The sequence below is a fragment of the Manis javanica genome, chromosome 15 (genome assembly GCF_040802235.1).
Source record: "Manis javanica isolate MJ-LG chromosome 15, MJ_LKY, whole genome shotgun sequence".
In the NCBI taxonomy this organism is placed as follows: Eukaryota; Metazoa; Chordata; class Mammalia; order Pholidota; family Manidae; genus Manis; species Manis javanica.
Window position 1 is genome coordinate 54,232,360 of NC_133170.1, and position 22,349 is coordinate 54,254,708.

At 36.9% G+C, this 22,349-nt stretch overlaps 1 protein-coding gene across 2 annotated transcripts in view; it reads left to right on the forward strand.

Annotated features, from left to right (window-relative positions):
- The first annotated feature begins 359 nt into the window (after positions 1-359).
- The window catches only part of STT3B (STT3 oligosaccharyltransferase complex catalytic subunit B), a 109,726-nt gene continuing 87,736 nt past the window's right edge, over positions 360-22,349 (forward strand). The window contains exon 1 of one of the 2 annotated variants that reach the window (XM_037008625.2): positions 360-1,072. In XM_037008625.2, coding sequence (XP_036864520.1) covers positions 759-1,072 — 314 coding nt within the window. In that variant the 5' untranslated portion in view covers positions 360-758. The remainder of the gene's footprint in view (positions 1,073-22,349) is intronic. The other variant, XM_037008626.2, reaches the window with a different exon arrangement.

Consider the following 22,349-nt stretch of genomic DNA (forward strand, 5'->3'; position numbering starts at 1 on the left):
CTGGACCCTCTGGCGCGGCTCCATGCCGCGAGCGCAGCCGTCTAATACCCTCCCTCGCTGGCAACGCAGAGGCGCGAAACCGCGTCTTTCAACTGACAATGAAACCAGAGCCGCGCAGCTCCGCTGCTCAGGCGAATGGGAGCGAGGCGGGGAGGGAGCGGGGAAGAGCGGTTGGGCCGAGCCCCGCCCACAGCTCGCGCCCCTATTGGCGAGTACAGCGGGTGTGAGCCCGCCCCCTAACGGACCTGTCGCATTATGACAGGTGGAAAGGCCAGTTCCTGTCGGGTTGGGGGCGGAGCCAGAGGTAGCCTGAGCTCCGCCCGGACTCCAGAAGCCCCTCCTCCTGCTCCTCCTGCTCCTCCCGGCGGGGCGGGCGGCGGGTGAGAGGGGGAATGTCATTGCTGCTCCGCGCCGTGGTGCCGCCTCCGTCTGCTCCTGCTCCTTCTCTGGCGCCCTCGTCCCGTCGGCTTTTGCCGCTGCCGCAGCTGCACTGGAGATACGGATGGCTAGTGGGGCGCAAGGGCCATCCGAGTTGAGAGAGCGGCTTTCGCGGCCGCTGCTGAGGCGGATACTCCCCGCCGCCGCCTCCACCCTCTGGCCCCTGGCCTCGCGGCGCTGAGGGCGGGAGCGCGCGGCGCTCTTCCCTCCTCCTTGTTCTTCCTCCTCCTTCTCCGGGTCCCCGCCCAGCACCCCTCGCACCAGGCGGCGGCGGCGGCGGCGGCGGCGGCGAGGAGCGAGACCCGCCGCCGGGGCACAACATGGCGGAGTCCTCGGCCCCGGAGAGCAAGCACAAGTCGTCCCTCAACTCGTCCCCGTGGAGCGGCCTCATGGCCCTGGGGAACAGCCGGCACGGCCACCACGGGCCCGGGGCCCAGTGCGCGCACAAGGCGGCCGGCGGCGTGGCGCCGCCGAAGCCGGCCCCCGCAGGGCTGTCCGGGGGGCTGTCGCAGCCGGCCGGCTGGCAGTCACTGCTCTCCTTCACCATCCTCTTCCTGGCCTGGCTTGCCGGCTTCAGCTCGCGCCTCTTCGCGGTCATTCGCTTCGAAAGCATCATTCACGAGTTCGACCCGTGGTAAGTGCCCGCCGCCCCTCCCCCGCCTCGCGCCCGGACTTGGCCCCGCGCCTCCGCCGAGCCCCTCGGCCGGGCTGAGGCGAGCGCGGCCCCGGGCCCCCGGCGCGCCCCCGCCTGTGGGCGAAGTTCCCCCGCGCCGCCCGAGGCGGGGCGCCGGCTCCCGAGCGAGACCTTGATCCCCGCCCGCGCCGGCGTACAGGCTCCCTGGAGGAGCAGGAATCCCCTCGCCGCTGTCTCGGGTCGTCGAGTCGGGACCAGCCGCGCCGGGAGCGGGCAGGTAGCTCCCCGGCGGACCCGTGGCGGACTCCCCGCCTCCCGCTGGCGGCTTTCGGGTCCTTTCATTTTTCGGGCACGTTTTTGCTGCTTGGATGGGATCGTCCAGGGGTTGCCCTCTTGCTGGTGGAGGGGAGTCCACACGTGCAACAGCCCTGTCTGCTCAGCCTCGCAGTTCTACGATTTAGCCGGTGCTCTTTTTGCTCTCGTGCGAGAAGGGAAAAGTGAGTTGTTGCAGGAATAGAAATAATATCCCAGAAAGTGATCCGAAAGCTAGGGACTCTTGTTTATTTAACATTAGATACAATCGAGAGTGGCTTTTTTCAAGGCCCTTAAGTGTAGTGCTCAGCACCTCACTGCTTCACTATTATCTTGGGTTGGTTTTTAGAGCAAGCTCGTTACTCTGTTAGCCAAACCCTCAGTATGTTATGCACAGTATTCGAAAGCATTGCATTAGTTTTTTTATTGGTCTCTGCAGGAGGTTTGTGGATAAGAGAACAGTACCACGGTGACAGGGAGCCTTAGATTACCGTATCGAAGTTGCCCATAGTATCAGGGACCCACCTGAATGTTTTAGGAAATGACCCCATTAGGAACACTAGCTAATTTAGACACTACTGGTCTGTGAATTATTTAGATAGGAAGATTGCTTTTTATCCAACTTGTCCAACTCGAAGTTTTGTTTTGTTTTTTTAAGCCTCTGCCTTTTAAACTAACTAAATTCATCTTGACGTATCAGCCTTGGGTTAATCTTACTTCTTGTAATTAGACATAACTGAACGTTAGGGTATTTGTTTCATCATTACTGAATATATGGATAATAATATTTGGGGGAGTGAGTGCCCCTATGTTAAAATACGGGATTGAAGTAGTGCGTCGTATATTGAACACCAGAGGGGCCCACTCAGGGAGAATTCAATTTAGGTAAACAATTAATTGCTTTGACATTCTTCTACAAAATGTTTTAACGTCAGTTTAGAGGTCTTGATTTTTTTTCTAACACTTTTAAAAATAACTTTTATGTTACTTGGAAATATTGAAGAAAATGAACTACTGTGAAGGTTTATGAACTAGATACAGTATTCTTAGTCTTAGCTTTGAAACATTTAGGCAAATTAGATTTTTAAAAATTGGAACCAGAAAATGAAAACTGCTTATATTTTACTGAACAATGCGAGAAGAGAAAGTTTTGTCTTTTCAGATTACAATAGCAGAAGTGCATGGCTGGCCAAACGTTACAGGTAACAAAAATCGTGAATAATATTTCCGGGATATCACTTTTACAAACAGAAGGCCAAATATTGTTTAGTAGTAACATTGAAAATGAAATTGAGGATTGCAGAAAAATTCACGGCTGAGTGATGACAGTTTTGTCATTACAAATCTGCAGCAAGTCAGCCCAAAATGACCATTGTAATTGAGTTTGGTAATCATGAATTAAAAGTTGATTTCTTTCTCTAGTTTCAAGAATATGCTTGGAGAGCATAACCCTTTTTTATCTGCATGAGAATCTTTTGCTTTTATTTTTCTATATGTAAAAACATTTCAGAAACATTATCCTTTAGCTAAATGTGTAACATTCGAATTTTAATTCATATACACCAACATTAAGGTTTATATACCTCTTTAAAGACCTTTCTAATTTAGATGTTTTGCTAATAGTTTTAATATTTACATTTTAATATATTCCTAATTAAATGTTTATGTTCATAATATTAGATAATTCTGGTTAGTTAGTAAACAGCCTTTTAATTTAAAGAAATGGTCTCTATCCCTTACTGTGAATCATTTGTCAATATAAATCTAATGTCTAAGTATAATTCACATGACTTAATGAGAGAATTAGGTTTCAGAATCACACAAAAACCCTAAGTTCAGTCACTTTTGTTTTTCTTTTCATCTTTTGAAAGATCTCAAGTAGTTAGGCATCACATTCTTATAATCAATTTTATTGAGAAATTTTTTAAGGGGGTTAGGTATAGATTGCCTGTTACTATTACCTTGGATTTTTAAAGCAGTTTTCCTTCAAAGGTACTAATAGTGCCAACGTTTCAACTAATCTGTATTCTAACACTCTAGTATTATATTAGTTTGGGAGTCCCTCAGATTATTTTAACATGTAGCAATGACACGAACCTATAATAATATTGAAATACTCCTCTCAGGTTCTTTATCCACAAACTAATTTATTCTGGTCTAACCTGATTCTTTTTTTGTGTCTGTTACCAGCTTCATTTCTGAAGTCTTTTTAGTGAATAGTTTACTTTCTCTGTTAGTTATTCTGTAAATTTTATAGTTCTTAAGTTGTGTAAGGCTCTAGTTAGTTGCCAAAGGTACTTGTCACAATGTTATACTTACTAAATTTGTCACTCTATTTTATAAATCTTACTAGTTATAAGGGGTCGTATATAGTGTTGAATATTATATATTGAATTTTAAAGTACCCTGCAATTTCTGGAACTGAGCAACGTTTTTGGTAAAGCTCTCCTCACCACTTCATTTTAGTAATTTCCTCCCTTATCAGTTCAGTTGATCAGACATGAGGAAGCAGTCTGAGAATATGTTGTCTGTACTTGCCAAACATTTGGTTGAGCAACTAGTTCAACAGCACCTAATGTTATCTTTTTATCTGGAGCAAAAGCTAGTTTTACCTATTTTTGTTGTAATTTTAATACTTTTACTTTATATTAACCAAGTACCTCTTCCATAACCATTGTCTTTAAATTGTGGTAGTTTTTCCCATGGAGGCAGTGTAAAAGCTGTTATATATGCAAGGAGAGCTGCCCTTTTCCCTGCCTGTACAGGTTGTAGTGGCTTTTCCCTAGAGCCCTGGAGAGACTTTGTGCGTGGCTTCAGAGTTTTGGCTGCAGTTAGCTGTAGAAGGGCAGCAGATGTCTTTTTGCAGGACAGAAAGCTGCAGTTAGAGTTGAACCTTGGAAGGCAGTTTTTCAGAGAAACTATGGTATAAATAGGTTAATTAGTACAAAAATGTTTTCAAAGGAGTGATAAACCCTTGGAATGCAAGCTGTTTGTAAGTTGGGGACTACTTCCTGTACTTTGAGGTCTCCATGTTTTTCTTCACTTTGCAAACGACAGAAAGAGGCTATTGACCTCAGTTCTGAAGAAGACAAAATGGTTTACAAAACCAGTTTAGAACACAAACGTCCCCCAATCTTAAAAAGTCACTTTGTGGAAACATTAGCAACAGCAGTCCAACTACACTTCAGAACAGGTATACTGTCACTGATTTCATTGTAATTTAAAAATTTTCTAGCCTCAAGCTTTTGAGATCACTGTAAATTACAGGAACACTTAGGGAGGAGGTGCAGGGAGTCCCTTCACTTGCTGGATTGGATGATGGGATTGGACCTGCTCCCATTTGGGTAAGTGTGGGCTTCTATAGGTAGTAATCATGGGTTTCATAGGCATATTCTAGGTCCGGGGGTAGTTAGGATCTGTCAGAAAAGACCTTGGAACTTTTCCTTTAGGGTTTTTATATCTTGAGGGCTAACTTGGATAAGACTGCACACCCCTTACTGCCTTGAGTAATTTGCATTAAGACAATACTGGTTGTAGACCAAGCATTAGAAACTCAGAATAAGGATTTAAATTATAACCTCTGCCCCAGTTGTTATGAATATCGGTAAACTTAGTAGCCTGTCTATATTTAATCTATCTCTGATGTTTATGCTCTGTAAGTTTGAGTGATTTGGGGTATGAAAAAATGGTGAAAGTTCTTTTCTTTGCAATACCTTAGTATTTATCGGTGTGTAAGTGCTCTCAAAAATAACAAAGGTTAATATTCTTGAATGACCAAATCATATTTTTTCCTGTTTGTTTACTTTGAAAATGTAATGCTCTTAATTTTTAACAGTACTGTAGTTAACTTAAATATAAAAGTACCCCACAATTCAACAGATTTGTACATTATTGTTAGAGTGGGAAAATTTTCCATCATACAGAAAAATTGAAATGATTTATAGTGAGTACTCACACTCAACACCTGGATTCTACAGCTAGTATTTTACTTTATTAGCTTTATCATATATTACTACTATTAAATCTTGATTGTAGACATTGAACAGTACATTGTTCACTATAATATGAAGAATGTTATTTTTGTTACCCAAGTCCATGATAAAGAGGATCTCTTATTTCTGGATTGCATTCTTTTTATATAATGCTAATAATATAAACATAATGAATATAAATACTGTTTTTATATCATCCTCATTTGGACTGCAGGTTATAATCATATTCAGTCATTCTCAGTTTTGATTAGTAACTTGAGTACACCAGTGCATTGGTCTTGAGTACACCAGTGCATTAGTCCATGTCAAATAACTTAACTTTACTGAATCTGATGTCTCAGGAGAAAAAAATGAAGTTGTTAGAAGGGTATTGATGTTGGTTTTATAATACTTTTAATTTATGTAGTTGGCCTGTTACTCGGTGTGTTATTCATGCTCTTTCTTTGACATATTTTATCCAGATGTAATGTTTAATTCAGTTTTATGTATGATTGCAAAACTAACTTCTGTAACTCCCTAAAACAGACAGGAGGAAAAGAAAACATTTTCAAATACAGGACCCACAAATATAATGTCGGGTCCAAATTAATACTATTGAAAGGGGGGGAAATGTAAATGGTTAATCTGCTACTCCATCTTCACCCTTAGTTAATTCTGGTGCTTATTTTTGTTTTTAAACCACTACTTTTTTCTGAGAGGGTTTCTGTGTCCTCACTTCACCTATTTCTGATCATGAATAATTTCCAGGGATTTAGAAGTTTGAAAAAGTGGCAATACCATTGGATTAAAAAAAGAAAGGAAGAAAGGAGTATGTTAGGTGAGGGAAGGGTTAGAAGAGAGAGTAGCATCGACTGCCAGGGGTAAATGGAGGTTAACTGGCATTTGTAGACTTGCCAGGAATACTAACCACTATTTGGAATTTTATTTCTTTGGAAAAATGCTTTAATAGTTTCAAATGAAAGATAGCTAAACATTTTGGAATACAACCTGTACATAAATTGGTGAATGCCTTTATATTGGTTAAGTTTGTACTATTTTTAGATAAATGAATTTCCAAAGAACTGTGACTGGTATACTAATTAAATTGACCACATCATCTGTGACGTTTTTTCTTTTTGTGTTACAGGATAACTAGTATGTGTTCCAAATGATAGTAGGCACTTAGTTTTTACAGTGTCTCACAACTTGATTTTAGATCTTAGAATTGAGGAGAAAGGTAACATCTTTTATTTCTGTAGATAAAGATATTTCAATTTAGTATTCCCCACAAGGATTGAATAATACAAGTCTGCCTGTCTCTAAAATCTATGTCCTTTTTACTTCATCCTGTGCCTCCTAGGCAGGCTTAAATGAAAGTGTCCTCCATTAAATTTATGTTTTTTAATCAGCTGTCCTGATTTAAATCTTAACACACTGGCCTATCAAAAGGCCTGGGCACAATCCGTGGTCTAGCTAAATAAGCTCACTAGTTGGATGATGGCTAATTACCTTGTTTGCTTTGATAGAGGGAAGAAAGAAGAGTTAGTTGGTGGTGGCTTTAAGTTTTTAAACTTGAATGACTAGGGAATTTTCAGAGATGGGGCCTTTAGAGGAATAGCTGAATGAGAGGAAAAGATGATTGAATCCAAGTGAAGAATGTTTTCCCTTCAATTTATTTTGTCTGTAAAAAGTTCATAGTAAAGAGGTTGGAAGAATTAAACTATTCCAGTTAAAGGAATATGGGGTGAAAGCTGAACTTTCAGAGTAGACCCAGAATTCTGTAGCCCTAAAAGACTTTTAGAGTATATGTCGGCCTGCTTTCTGGGCAGAGAAGATGACCACCGGAGGGATGAGGTACTTTTTCTAAGGTGGTACCATTACAGGTTGGCTAGATTCTTTTCTGTTTTCTTTGCACCTGTGTTTGCATTAGAGGGAGTTTCTTGAGAAATTTGAATATTGTTACTTCTGAAGATGAGGGATAATTAGGTTCTGTCACTTACTTTAAATTGACAATATTGGAAATGTTGGCAGTTAAAATTTAGCTATGGAAACAGCTTTTGTGTGAAGTTTGGCTTATTTTGAAATAGTGACTTAAAAAATTGTATCATTAGTATGTAATTTCCTTAATAGTTTCCAGATTTTAAGTTCTCAAACTTTATTTTTGGGCTCTTTTTCTTTCTAATCCAAAGGGAAATACTATGTTGTATAAAAACAAAGAAATTTTATTTTTATATTATGTAAATATTGATGATTAGTTGATAAACAAGTTAATGTTTCTTTTGGGGCTTGCTCTTAATTTGTTTTTCAAGCTTTACACGCATTAGCCATTCTCGGGTAGTTAAAGATTTTCCTCACAATATGGTGTTATTTTCTTCAGTGTTATCTAGCAGTCTCTCCAACTCACAAATGACTTCAAATGAATTTTATTTTTAAACTTAAATTATTGGACCCTTCTCTCTCCATAGATGGATGATGGATAATGTTGCAGCATATACTGTTTTCCGTACTATTTTTAAAATTAAACTATAGTAATTCATAATTAATTCCTAAAGTTCCAGTATATGCACAGCCTAAATTATTTGTTGCTGGCCAAATGAATAGAATGTGAAAAGAATCATGACTGGAATCTCACTGGTGACCACCATATCTATTTCATCTAATTCTATTTTTATTACTGTTGAGGTATAATTGACTTAACAACATTAGTTTTAGGTCTATAGAATGAGTCCATATTTGTATTTATTTAAAAATGATGCCGTAGTAGGTAGTTACAAAAAATTTTTTTTATATGAGAACTTTTAAGATCTACTCTCTTGGCAGAACTATTCCTAGAACACCAGTAACTCCTGTGAAGTGGAATATACTCTATTTAGGAAGGTTTTATTATAAAACTAAATTATATCCCATCTTATTTGTGTAATCCACAGGAAAAATAAGTACAGAATTATTGGAAGGCAGTACTCTTACAGTTTTGAGATATTCTTTGAACATGTCTTAAATGTTTATGTAAGCAAGAGAAAAGAAATGTATTCTGTAAAGGCTTTTATTACCAATGATAAAGGTATTCCATTTCAGTCTTTAAAAAATTTTATTCTTTTAATGGTGGAATATAACATATTCTGAAAAGTATATAAACCTAATGTGCAGTGTAATGACTAATTATAAAATAAAACATCCATGTGACCATCACCCAGGTTAAGAAATAGAACATTGCCACCACCTCAGAAGCCTTGGTGTGTGCTTTCTCAGGCCCTCTTCCCCTCCACTTTTATACTAATTGCAACCTTCCTCTTTTCTCATACGCAGCATAATTCTATGTGTATTCCTAAATAATATAATTTAATTTTTCCTATTTTAAAACTTAAGATAAATTTACTTGTGGTTTTTGTGTCTTGCTTGTTTTGCTCAGCATTGGTGTTAAGATCTATGTTCGTTGATTAAAGAGTTGAGAAAAAAAAAAAGTTGTTGAGAGCATGTGGGTAATAAGGTTTAGCAATAATTTGATTAGCCAGGCTTCTTACCCACCTGAGAAGGTATCTGCTCTTTTGCAACAGGAAGTACCTGAAATGAAAGAGAGGGCATCCTTCTCTTCACTTGAGATAAAAAATTATCTCAAGACTGAACTCGACCTGGGGTCACCTTGTCTCCACATAACCTTCACAACTTTTTTAAACGTACAAACTAACTGGCCAAAGAGACTGTCTTTAAACAGATAAAAAAAAGGAGGAGTGGGAGAAGACATAACTGTCTTTCAAGAGAAATGATCAGATAATCAATATATGCAAAATTAGTTTTTATACTGTGGCTTTTACCAACTGTTAATTTTTGAAGTATATAAAAATTTGTGTTAAGGAAGGGAGTGGATGCAGTCAGATCTTAAAAAGAAGGAAAGAATGTTGGAAGGGGATCTGTACCAAAGGAATTTAGGAAAACCTTTAGAATGAACTTGTTTAATGAATTGGTATTTTTGTAGAGGATTGTTGAGCCTAGGTTGTGTGTGATTTTGTCTAAGACATGTAGATGTCATGGGATCTTGAATAGCTTGCATTTCTCTAATACTGTTTTCCATGTTGCTTTCTTCCAGTCTTCCGTGGCTGCCACTTTGATTCTTTCCCTAACCTGTATTGCCTTGATTTAGTAGCTTCTTGGTCTTCCAGAAGAATGGGAGAAGTATGATAGTAGGATTCTTTCAGAAGCTGTCTTTAGTAAATAAAAAGTTTACTCAAATAAATAAAGGAAAGATCATGGATCTTTATGTAAGAAATTGAAATCTGTTGAGGTGTGAGAATTTGGTGTTGGCTTAGCAAATGATTATGGATATTGGAAACATGATTATAGCTTATAAACTTGTAATTGAAATCTGTTCTTAAGTGAAACTATCAACATACTGCTTTCTAATGTATTTCTGTTTATTGGTCAGACTAATTTTGATCAAATTCAGTGCTATTTCTCTGCTGCATGTCATTATAAACTCATGCTACTTGAAACTGGATTTCTTTTGTGAACAGATAAAGGACTGTTATTTAATTCATTGTTAATTGAAGAATAATTTAAATCTAGGATTTCTTTTCTTCAAATTCCCAATTTAGTCAGTCAGTATTTCTGTAGAATTCAAATTTAAAATTTAAACCAAGTGCCGTAAGGAAGGTATACTTATCTTTTCTCCCCCAAATTCCATGTAATACCATGCGAGAGAGAAATATAAATGACTTTGAATTAGGCTTTGTTTGTATAATGGTCTGACTTAATGATTTATGCTATTTAACACTTCTTGAATTCCTCTTGTATGAATTTGCCAGGGAATTAAGGATACAGTTTTTTTAATGTAGTAACTGTTAGGAAACATGCCAGGAATACTTCTTTCAGAAATAACAATCCAATATAGCTTACCTGCTTTATGTGAGAGATATAGGTACAGGTTTTATTAATCCCATTATAAAGCCAACTTACTTCAGTTAAATTTTGTTCAGGACTGTTCATTTAACTAAACAAATAGGCTAGAGCCATTTTAAAGAAGATTTTCATACCTGTAATGTGAAAACAGTCAAGGCAACTTAAGTTATTAGTTCTTTGCCTAAATTGGCAAGATACTGTTATGGTAATATGGTACTCACTTCCCCCTCTAAGGAATAATAATAGTATTAATAATAACATTACTGTTATTACAGAAGATCCTTTAGAGTAAGAACATCTTTTCTAGTTCTTAAGCTACAGATATTGCAAAAATAGTGGCTGTTCATTTCATATTAACATAGATCCGTTATCCTTAATGATAACCACATTTTATGTTTTGGTGAGGATAGTAATAATACAGGAAGTCTTTTGTGTAATACCTTGATACACCTTGGATTGACTGTGATTTCAGCCAAATCATATGTGTAGTTGCGATACTGTTATTTATAGTACGAAATACGTATTTGGTCATCATCCCTGTTTCTGGTACAGAGTTCCTACCTTGTTATTTTCCTAAATGTTCAGAATAGTAAAGATGTCTTTTGTCATTATGTTAATGTGACTTCTGGCAAGTATTAGGTAGCGGTTTCAAGAGGGCCAACTTTAATTAGAGGGTTGGGACTTTAAGTTTGCTTAAACTTATTGCTTGCTTTGGGGAGAGGGACGGGACGTCAAATTACCAGTGACCAAAAATTTAGTCAGTCATGCCTAAGTAATGGAGAATCTCCTCCTCCCCCTCCCCCACTAAAAAACCCAAGGATGTAAGGAAAGCTTCCTCGTTGGTGTACATGTGGAGGTTTGGGAGATGGTGTGCTTGGAGAGGGCATGGAAGCTCTGCATCCCTTTTGCTGTATCTTGCCCTGTACATCTCATCCATCTGGCTCCTAAGTTGTATCCTTTTATAATAAATAAATCCTTTTACTGGTTATCTAGTAAGTAAAATGTTTCCCTGAGTTTTGTGAGCCACTCTAGCAAATTAATCTAACTCATTGTCGTTGGAACCTCTGATCTATATAGCTGGTTGCTTAGAAGCGTGGGTCGCACACATTGAGTCTGAAATTGCGGGGAGTGGGGGAGGGGCACAAGGGTGTCAGTCTTGTAGGACTGGGCCCTTAACCTGTGGAATCCAATGCTGTCTGTTTAGGTAGAGAGTGTCAGAATTGAGTTGAATTGTAGGACACAAGCAGGCCTGAGAACTGCTTGGTATAGAAAAACACCTCCCACATCCCTCCTTTTGGAATTTTGATGAACCTCTTAGTAGTGAACCTTGTAATCTCACTCTCAATAAAGTTGTCATTTTAATCTTATAGAAGGAGGAAAGTTGATGAAGAAAGGAGGTGATAGTTTTTAAAAAAAAAAACAACTTACAATAGCCATCAGTGATTGCCATCAGCAATGGGGAGATGGTTGGTATTAGTAAACTTTAAGGGAGAGAGATTTTATTTCCATGAGTACTTTTTGAAGACTTAGAGAGTTCTGTCTCAAGTTTTAACTCACTAGTTAAGGAACATTGAATTAGAAAAGACAGACTAGTTAATATCAAAGAAAAATCTTATAAATGATAAATATTACAGTGCTGTTAACTTTTGATATGATAAATGAAAAACAGTAGAAGTAAAATTTATAAGCTGGCATTTTGTTTGAACTTGAGAAATACATCTTGACATGGAGGAACAGTAGGAATACATATGATCATTGTATACAGCGGCATTAGTTAGAATACACTAAATTCATGCAAATGATGAGTTTGTGTGGGCTTAGATTAACAATCCATTTTGTTTCCTTGCTATTGATTTAATATGGTTACAGGTTTCCCAGCTATTCAAAAACAGAGCTTCCTGTGAAACCTTTCATAAGCCAAAATGGTGTAAAGAGAAGGAGCAATTACCATTAATGTATACAGAAAAATTTTTGAGTGTTCCCAGATCCCCCAAAAATAACCTCTCTTAGGCTATTCTGATTCCTTAGGACACATCTTGCTAACAGGTGCACAAAAATTACATTATGATGCAAAACAGATGCTACCGACCCAGTTCAAAACTATGGCAGCTTGATGGTGAGATGCTTAGTATATAGTTCTCACAGAAGGAGCTTAGTGGGGCCACTCGCTGCTTAGGGGGCGTGCTGCTCTGATCAGGCTCACAGCAAAACAAACGCCATATGCTATTTTTGTATTTCACCTGTTTTTCATAGAAGTGAAAATTCTTGTTTCAGTTAGCAAAAACAGGTACTGATGTAGGTCTTTAGTAAAAGTGAGGCAGTGTAATTCAAAGAACTTTCGAAAAGCTGGGATACCTGTATGTAATTAATATGGAAACTAAGCAACCTTTTAGGAAACCATCTCTACTCTGGCTGGTCTCATTAAACTTTACCATAAGAAGTTGAAGGGTACTAAATAAAAATACTCATTAGGGGTGAAATAAGTTGGTTGTCTCCATTAAAGTGTCTCTGCAGTGGAAACAACTTTGTTTGTGTCTAATTACTGGGAGGATCATTGAATATTATAGATCTTGAGAACTTAAATAAGCCAAGATAAAAAGTCTTTATCTTTTACTGTGGATTGAACTCTAACAAAATAACTGATCAGCTCTTTAATTAAACTATTATTCCATGTAGTAATAGCAATATTCCTGTGAGTCTTAAGCTGATAAGCTTTAATAATCTCACAAGATGTTTTCGCTTAAAAATGATCTGTATTTTTTTATTTTTTTAAGCAAATTTTTATCCACCAGTGTGCTTTAAAAGAACCTGTTGCAGTGAATAGGATTATTTATTGAATATATTGACAATTAAAATATTGCATATGTTGGCAACTTAAAAAATTTAATAAACTTGCTTCATGGAAGTTTAATTTCAGTTCTAAAATCATTTTAACTCTAGACTGTAGCTAAAGAAAGCTTATTTTAATATGTTAGGCAACTTACTGGCATTTGAATGAACAGGATAATGAAACAATGTGTGGTAGATGAAATAAATCTAATCTTAAAACTGCAGAGGCCAGTAATTCAAAGTAGAAGGGTGAGCTTGAGGAGCATCTGAAGTCTTTCTAAATAATGAAGATTTTTAAATGAGTCAGTAACTTAATTAGAAAGAGAGATGCTTCTTGCTGTTTAAGATACTTTATTTTGGTTGTTAAAATAACTTACTGTATTTAAATAAAGTCTCCAGTATAAACAGCATTTAAAACAAAAGGTTTTCCTCTTGAAATAAAAATCATTCTAGACTTGAAAAGTTTGTGTAATAAGTATTTGATGTTAAAACTGGATATGAATTGCAACATAATATCGAGTTATATAAGAAAATATTTAAGTCAAAATATAAAAGAATGTAATACTTGTATATGTAATTATGAACATAGTGGTAAACCCCTGTGAAATCTCTACCCAACTATAGAACTAGAACATTACCAATCTTACATCCAACCATGTTCCTTCTCTAACCTATCTTCCTGCTTTTCCTATTAGCACTAGGAACACATTCTCCTGAGGTTTAACATTTCCTTTGCCATATTCAAAATAACTCATATATGTATCTCTAGACAATATATTGCTAAGGTTTGTCTTGTTTAGAGCTTTAAAAAAATACTGTCCTATATATAATCTTTGGCTTGCATTTATACATTTGCTAGTTGATGGATATTTGGGTTCCAACTTTTTGCTTTTATGAATAATGATGCTACTATAAACATTAAAAACTCTACTTTCTGATGCATGTGTGTGGATGTTTGTTAGGGCATATACCTGGGAATTTTATCATACGTTTCAGTTATTTATAAAAATACAATACACCACCCCAAAACTTAGTGACAAAAGAGCATTTCATTACTTCACAACTGTAGGCCGAGTGGGATGTTTTCCTGCTTCATAATGTCAGCTTGAGTGTCAATTTAGAGTCATCTGGCATTTTGATTGGGAGGTCAGCTGAGGCTTTGGCCCCTTCGTGTGGCTGAGCTGAGGCTTTTGGCCCCTTCCTGTGGCTGCTTAAGCCCTTTCAGCATGGCATCTGGATTCTAAGAAAGCATTACAAGAGAGAGGGAGCTGCCAGGCCAATTGAGGGCCAGTCTTGGAATGATCAGTGTCACTTCCACTATATTTTAATTCAGAATGGACACAGGCCTATCTCAGAGTCAAGGAAGAAGGTGAATGTACAAGTAGGGACAGAATTGTCGGGGCCATCTTTGGAGCCTGGTTTCCATAGTGTATTTATCATTTTTATCTATCATTTTTATCTCTTCTCCTGTGAAATACATGTTCATGTCTTTAACCTGGTTTTTTATTTTTAATTGAGTTGTATTTTGTGTTTTGCAAGGGATACTAAATCTGGGTTAAATTTGTTGCAAGTCTTACTGCATCTTGTGACAAGCAATCCTATGAGATAGATATTTTATTACCCCCATTTTACAGATGAGAAGAGGGAGTACTGCAATAAATGTTAAAAAAATAGTCCTTGAAGCCAGCTAGTCTCCAGTGATATTTTTGGTAAAAGAAAAGCATGTGCAGATGTGTACAATTATGAAATGGCATGATGCTGCCATCAATCTGTTGGTTGTCCCTTCCCCTTCAAAAACATTGAGGCTTGGAAAAACTTACAAGTATATTTTCTTCCTTTATGCCCAGTTATAATGTTTTAGATAAAGTGTGGCTTTTATGAGGAGACTTGAGGCAGGGTGATGCAAAGTGACTTGTCCAGAGTGACACAGCAAGAAGCAATACATTCAGCTCTGCGTTCTTTCTAGTCTTACCCGCCTTCCTCATACATAATTTTTTTTCCTTTAAATTATTCAGTTGAATCAGTCAGCATCTGCCAGTACATTTCAAACACTTGTGTTTTTGTTTGCTTGCTAGTTCTACTATCATCAATTCTCTCTCTTGAGGGTATGCAGGAGTTCTCAGAAGACAGTGGACAGGAATTGACTGATATTTCAGATTTTCTTGACTGACCCACATCCAAACTTTGTCATGGAAATTCTTAAGTGTTGTGGTCAAATATTTTTTCAAAATTATAATAGAAACCAGACAAAATTTGCCTTATGTACTTTTAACAGAACATGGGAGGCATGCATCAAGTGCTGCTGAGTTGCTTTAAAACTGAAAATGTTGCAGAACAATTAGGAATTCCACAATGCAAGACTTCAAATAAAATGAAACAACTTTCTCCCCTGCCTGAACAAATATACAGAAATAAACTTACAGACTTCTTCCCAGTCCTCATATTAGGAACATTGTTCTGTGTAAATGGTCAGTTTCTGATCATTACAATTATTTATGTTGAAGACATACTGTATGGGTACTTAACACATTATGTATGTGAAGACACCTCACTGTAGCTTCCCATTTAAAAGCAATGCTTCAGGCAGAAATGAAAGTGATAATAGTACTTCTATGTACTGGGGTCTCAGGGTACTTTGACATGTAGTGGAATACAGAGCATCCTTAGACTTTGTCTCTAATGCTTTCCATCAGTAGTACCAGCCACTGCATGACTGAGCCTCCCATTCATTTCTGTTCCTTCTTGCCCCAGATTCTTCCACTTTCAGTGTCATGCATGAGAATGAGTTACCCTTCCTCAAGAAGTAAACCAAAGTATAACTTACTTGCTATGTATAATGTTGATACCACAAAAAAGCATAGGTATCAAGTAAGTAAACCAAAGTATAACTTACTTGCTATGTATAATGTTGATACCACAAAAAAGCATAGGTATCAAGTAATCTGGCCAAAAGTATAATGCTGGATTCCACCAGATTGAGCATAGTATAATACCATTTGTAAATAAAAGGGGGAAAAACTAAGTCCATTTAAATTTCAGTAAATGCATTTGCAACATTTGTAGTTCTTAGAATATAACATATTTTAAAATAGTTTACTACATGCTGATCTCTGAAGAGTTTAATACATGTTATTATTTTTTAGAAATTAACAAAATTAGTTATGTGAAGGATACTAAAGCTTTCATATAGTTATTTCCTGTCTCTTCAATCCCTTTCAAAAAAGGAAGGAGAAAACTGATTCTCTCTTCTTTTATTCTTGCTTTTTTACCTCCTTGGGTATGCTTTTTTACCTCATCCTTGGGTTTGTTTACTCATAATTTTCATTTGAAAATGGGGTAATTAAAACAGTAAATTAGATCATTTTTGGTTTTTCTGGAATGTAGAATGAACTTTGTATATAGAAGAGAACATAGAAATAATTAGAGCACTTGCCAAAGCATGTTCTACAGAACACCTATCCCAGAAATTGTAGATCAGAACAAAATAACTTCTGATAATTTAAATTTGGGAAAAAACTTACCCCATCCTCTTATTTTATAAACATTAGCATGTTAAAGGCTCAGTAGTTTTTTAATGCAATGTTAATTGATTTAGTGTCTATTGTGTTGAATTTAGGGATCACTGGGATTTTTCTTTTAAGTGTTCCATGCAATTCAGTGCATAGATAATGCTTGTTAGTTGAAAATCTTATTTTTATAATACATGAATATGTGTTCTGACTTAAATATGTGTGATATAATATATATTTACTTACCTAATGCTTGTTACTTGGAAATCTAATCTATATAGTGTAATGCATAATAATGACAAATACATGTAAATATAACGTGTTTATATATACATTTTGTTGATCTTGTTTGTACAACATGAAGTTGTGCTTGACTTAAATATGTATTATACACATACACATGCAAGTGTGTGTACCTATCCCATTTTGTCTAGGGATATTTTAGATTTCAGTCTGTATTGGATTTAACTGAGCAAAAGGTAACATTGCACTGTTTTAATTCATGAAGTACACTATTTGATATGTGATCCTAGAATTCTTTTTGGATTTTTTGGAATGGCATTAAAACACAACATCAACCTCTTATTTTGGTGCAGTTTTTTGAGGTGATATTTGCTCATTCTTTCCTTTTTTCCAGTTAATTTATTAAGTGTCCTTTGTAAAGCAGAACAGACCCTCCTTTTTCAAATGAATTCTTAGGAAGATTGGTAGCTGACATTGCCAATTAAGGCAGAAGTTGAGAGGACTAAAATACAGATCTCATTTTCAGTTAATATGTTTGAAAGAAGTTTTGCTCTGTGTATTCTTAGGAGTTGTAATATCTTTTTGATTTGTAATGCATCTCACCTTGAGTGGGAAGGTACAGCAAAGCTCTAAGAAGTCTGCAAGAAGTTTTTCAGCTTTTGGATAACCTTTAGTTTTTTTCAGCGTGTTACTTAGAAGTAAAGAAATAGATAGCTGTCCATTAGGTATATAGAGCATGATCTTTGCTTATGGGAAAATCTTGAATCAGAGTGACCCACCCATCAGTTGTAAGAACAGGGTGGTTCCTCAGAGTACTTAAGATCTGGTTGCATCTGCTTAGAAATGATTAGTGGTAATTCTAGTTGGGCAACAGTGGTCAGTCTGTGTATTTGTGGGTCTAATTCAAACTGCAGAATGGACCTAGTAAAAGCAAAGTAGTAAAAAGTAACTTCTTTATTCTGTATCATTGGTAATCCTTTGAAATTTTATTGTATTGCTGTTGTAACTTTAAACTGATGAATATCACCATAACTCAACTTGAATATGTACTCACATGAGTTTCCATAGTTATAAAATTGGCTATGCATTTAATATGATTATCTAGACAGCGTTCATAATGTGTCATGTGGTGGGGTTGGCTTTAAAAATTGTTAGTTTTAGTAGTCCTAGTAAACTTGTTTTTTTCCTCGTATGTGTGCTAAAAGCAGTCGGGCATGCTTTGGTTTTTAGTCCTGCTACTGGATGGCAGGAATAATAAAGGGTAGATTGAAATGCCAACTTAGCTGGCAGCCTTAGCTCTTTTGTACTTTTCCTTTACCTTGGTTGGTCTTTATTCCCATCAGTGCTGAATTTTAGTATATATGAAGTCTGCCAACTAGTGAAACTTAGGTAGATCTGGTACCTTATATAGCCTCAGAGTGCCAAGAGAAGGAATGGAAAATTTTTAATCCTAGCTGTAATCATTGCTGTTCTTAAGACTTTGCTTTTTGGTTCTATTTTTGTTTTCTCTTTGTGGAACTGTTCCTTTCCATTATTTCTTGATTTTCTTACACTTAAATTTGTATCCATAATTGGTCATTTCTGTTGGTGGCACTAGTTGCCTTCTCATTTACTTGGTGAATACACATTAACCTGGCCAGTTTTGTAAAAAACTTACACTACATTTTGCAGACAAACTCTCAGAATTACAATTGTGTAAATCTTTTCACAAAATGAACTTGTTTTCAAAAAAGGCTGTCTGTTGACATCCTTTGAAAGTAAGAGTAGTAGACAGAGTCCAAGATAGTGGGATGCAGCTTCTTCTGTGATTATGTTACGCTATGTAAGACTGTGTCTTACTAGTAGACATGCACCAGAGACAATTCTTGCTGGTGTTAGGAAGTCTGTTGTTATGAAGTTTGCTGGTGGTAGGAAGTTATGCTTGAGAAATCCATGTGGCAAGGAACTGCAGGCAGCCTCTTACGAGGCTTCAACCAATCGGCAGCAAAAAACCAGGGCCCTCACTCCTATACCTTAAAAGAAATGAGTTCTGCCAGCAACCTAAGTGATCTGGAAGTGAATTTTTTCCCTAATTAAGTCTCCAAGTGAGAATCCCGCCCTGGTAACACCTTGACTGCGGCCTTATGAAACCACAAGCAGGGGGTGCACTTTAGCTATGCCTGGACTCCTGCCCCATGAAACAATGAAATAAAGAATATATGTTGTTGGTTTTTTTTTTGAATGTATGTTGTTTTAAATAATTGAGTCTGTTATACTTTGTTACAAAGGATAAATCTTTCCCACCTCTGAATGTTACCTAGTTACTGTGGATTTTTTGCCAGGTGCTATGGATACAGTGGTGTGGGCCCAGGTAAGTAAACATGATTCTTACCTAGTGGGGGAGATAGACTTAAAACAATTACGAATTGCCGTGAAGGCACATGATAGCATGAGAGCATCTAGTAGGGAGACTTAAACACAAATATTTCTTAAGGACTTATTCAGCCTTTTAAAACTTACTCTTCCAAGGTTGCTGTCTCATTTTTTTTTTTAAAGCATATTCTTGCCATCATAAAACTTGATCTAGCTTTATTTTCTATTGTTATTATGAAAATAGTCCATCTATGTTTTTTTTTTTTTAGTTCTTGCATGTAATCTTTCTTCTTTCTAGAACACTTGTATTCTTTCCTGCCTTTTTAACTCAATAATCTGTCCAGGTTCAAGTTCAATGTCAGTTATAGAAACCTTCCATGAGGTTTTTGTGAAGACAGATCTGTTGTGTTTACTAGTGTCTCCAGTATCCAACACAGCGATGGTAGGCTCCCTTTTTAAAAAAATCTCAATGTGGAGGAAGTAGGATTCTTACCCATTGCTGGTGGGAGTGTAAATAGTAAACTACTGTGGAGAACTGTTTAATATTTTAAGATGTATGTGTGGAACTGCTGAATATTTACCCAAAGAAATGAAAACACATATCCTCAAAAAAGGCTTTTATACAGGAATGCTTGTTCATATTTGATAAGAACAAGAATGTAGTCTAATTATTGCCTCAACTGGAAACAACCCATATGTACTTAAATGGAGAATGAATTGTAGTATTCATGAAATAGCATACTACTCAGCAATAAAAAAGGAACAAATTGCCACTACATGAGTAAAGCTCAGTTCTGTTGAGTGAAAGAAGCCAGACACCTATAGAAAGTATATAATCTGTGATCCACTTAACATGAAGTCTCAGAACAAATAAAATGAGCCTATGGCAAAACAATTCAGTTTTGTTTGGGAGGGGGAAGTAACTGAAAAGACGCATGCGGGAACTTTCTGGGGTGATGGTTTTGGGTGATAGTTACAGTTGATATGTATAAAATTGTCAAAACTAATCAAATCAAACATGTAAGATTTTAATGCATGTAATTATACTTAATATTTTTAAAAAGAAAAATAGCAGGTGACCTTTAGTATCCCATTTGTTCCATTCTTTGGTTGACTGTATTGCTCCATGCCTGTCCCTCCTTGCAAGACTGTCAAAGATTGTCCACTTCAAGAGGTCAGGGACCAAGTTTGCCTTTGGTTCCTAGTTTGAATTGTGTACTTGTATGCCTAATGCCCAGGCTTATTGGCTCTGAGTGAAAAGTTATTTGTGAACTATAATTTATTTATAAGTTGATATCCATATTTTATGGTTGCATTTTCAAGAAAAATATTTGCATTATTACAGAATCTTGTGTCCAGTGTTTCTCTTTATGTAGGTCCAGCCTTTTTTGTTTAGGATGCACAAAAGACATCTGTTTAAGTGTTGGTAATCTTGCTCCAATTAGTTTTTGCCAACCAGTTAAAGGTAGTACACTGCTATATTTGTATACCAAAATTTAAAAATCATCTTCATAAATGTAAAGTTAATTTTATTCCTTTTAAACAAATGAAAACTAAATATTAATGCTATTTTGTCCTGAATCTCTCCCTCCCATCTTTCCTTAGTTTTTTTGCTGTAGAGCAAAGAAAGGAAACCTTATTGTTTTACTTGATACAAAGGCTCATAAGCACCACAGTAGTTTGAAAAGGAGCCAGGTGGTTACATGGTACTTTGCCTAACTATTGCTATCCCTTGTGGTGAAGGTGTTGGTATATTTTTCCCTGATGAAAATAAAATTACATTTTAAATGATGTAATAGCTGGGTCAGAAACTTGAAAAATAAGTGTAGCCTCAGTTTCCCAAAACTGCCTTGACATATCAGGTGTAGTTTTTTCTGCACTGTTGTAGTGGGTAACTCATAACAGGATTTTCCAGTGCTGGAAAAAAAGGTCTTTCTACTGTGAACTATATGTTCTAATATTCAAAATTCTGCAAAATTTTGATATATTTTGTTCTGGCAAGAGAATCCATATTTTCATCAAGATTCTCTTTTATCCAGAAAGACTAAAAAACTTGCCATTCCCTCTGTTTTCTATGAGGTTTTTCTACTGCCAGTCAGTGGCTTTTCCAGCTTTTCAGAAATATAACCATCTGCAAGGTTGGCAAGAAATTACTCTATATAGACTGTTTACCTGCACAGAACACTGTGGAAGTGTATTTGAAGTCTCTAGGTTGCCTTCATTCTTCATTGTTGTGTTTAGTGTTTCTCTGACCTTTTTGGTTGCTTTAGAACTAAATCATAATTACTGGGTTCCACAAACTTGCCTCTTTGCTTGTGTTTCAAAAGTCTCAGACGAAGGTTTAAGAATGTTGAAGAACTATTTCCTTTAGTAAAGCTAATTTTTGTTATGGAATCTCTGGTCAGAAATGCTTGTTCTCAATTGTAATACCATTTTTATGGGGAAAATAAACACTTCTTAAGCAAGATGTTGAAGAATATGAAAATATAGAACTATTGACTGCATGCATATCGTGTCACCTGTTAACTTACTCTGCCCTGATTCTCCTATTTCTAATCTTCTTGTTACCATTGAGGTGGTACCTAGCTATAAAAACCTGTAAAAAGATAAATTCGCATGATTTCTTGAAAAAAACTAGCCAGTATTAGGATGAACTTCGTATTTTAAGAAAATTCATGTTAAAGTGACTGTTTTGATATCTGTATCTGTTTTAGTTTAAAAATACTGTCATGTTGATATACTTTCAATCAAAATTTAATTTGATTGGGAAAATGACATTTCTCATCCTTTCTGTTGTGAGTTACATTACTCATGCCTCTCTCTTTTTATTTTGTTATTATTAATATACAATCACTTGAGCAACTTTGTGGTTACTAGATTCCCCCCATTCTCAAGTCCCCACCACATACCCCATTACAGTCACTGTCCGTCAGTGTAGTAAGATGCTATAGAATCACCTCTTGTCTTCTCTGTGCTATACTGCCTTCCTGTGCCCCACCTACATTATGTGTGCTAATGGTAATGCCCCTTATTCACCCTCTCCCTCCCTTCCCAGCCACCCTCCCCAGTCCCTTTCCCCTTGGTAACTGTTAGTCCGTTCTTGGGTTCTGTGAGTCTGCTCCCATGCCTCTTTTTTGTCTTTAGTTGCTGGGAAATGAAGTCATATTG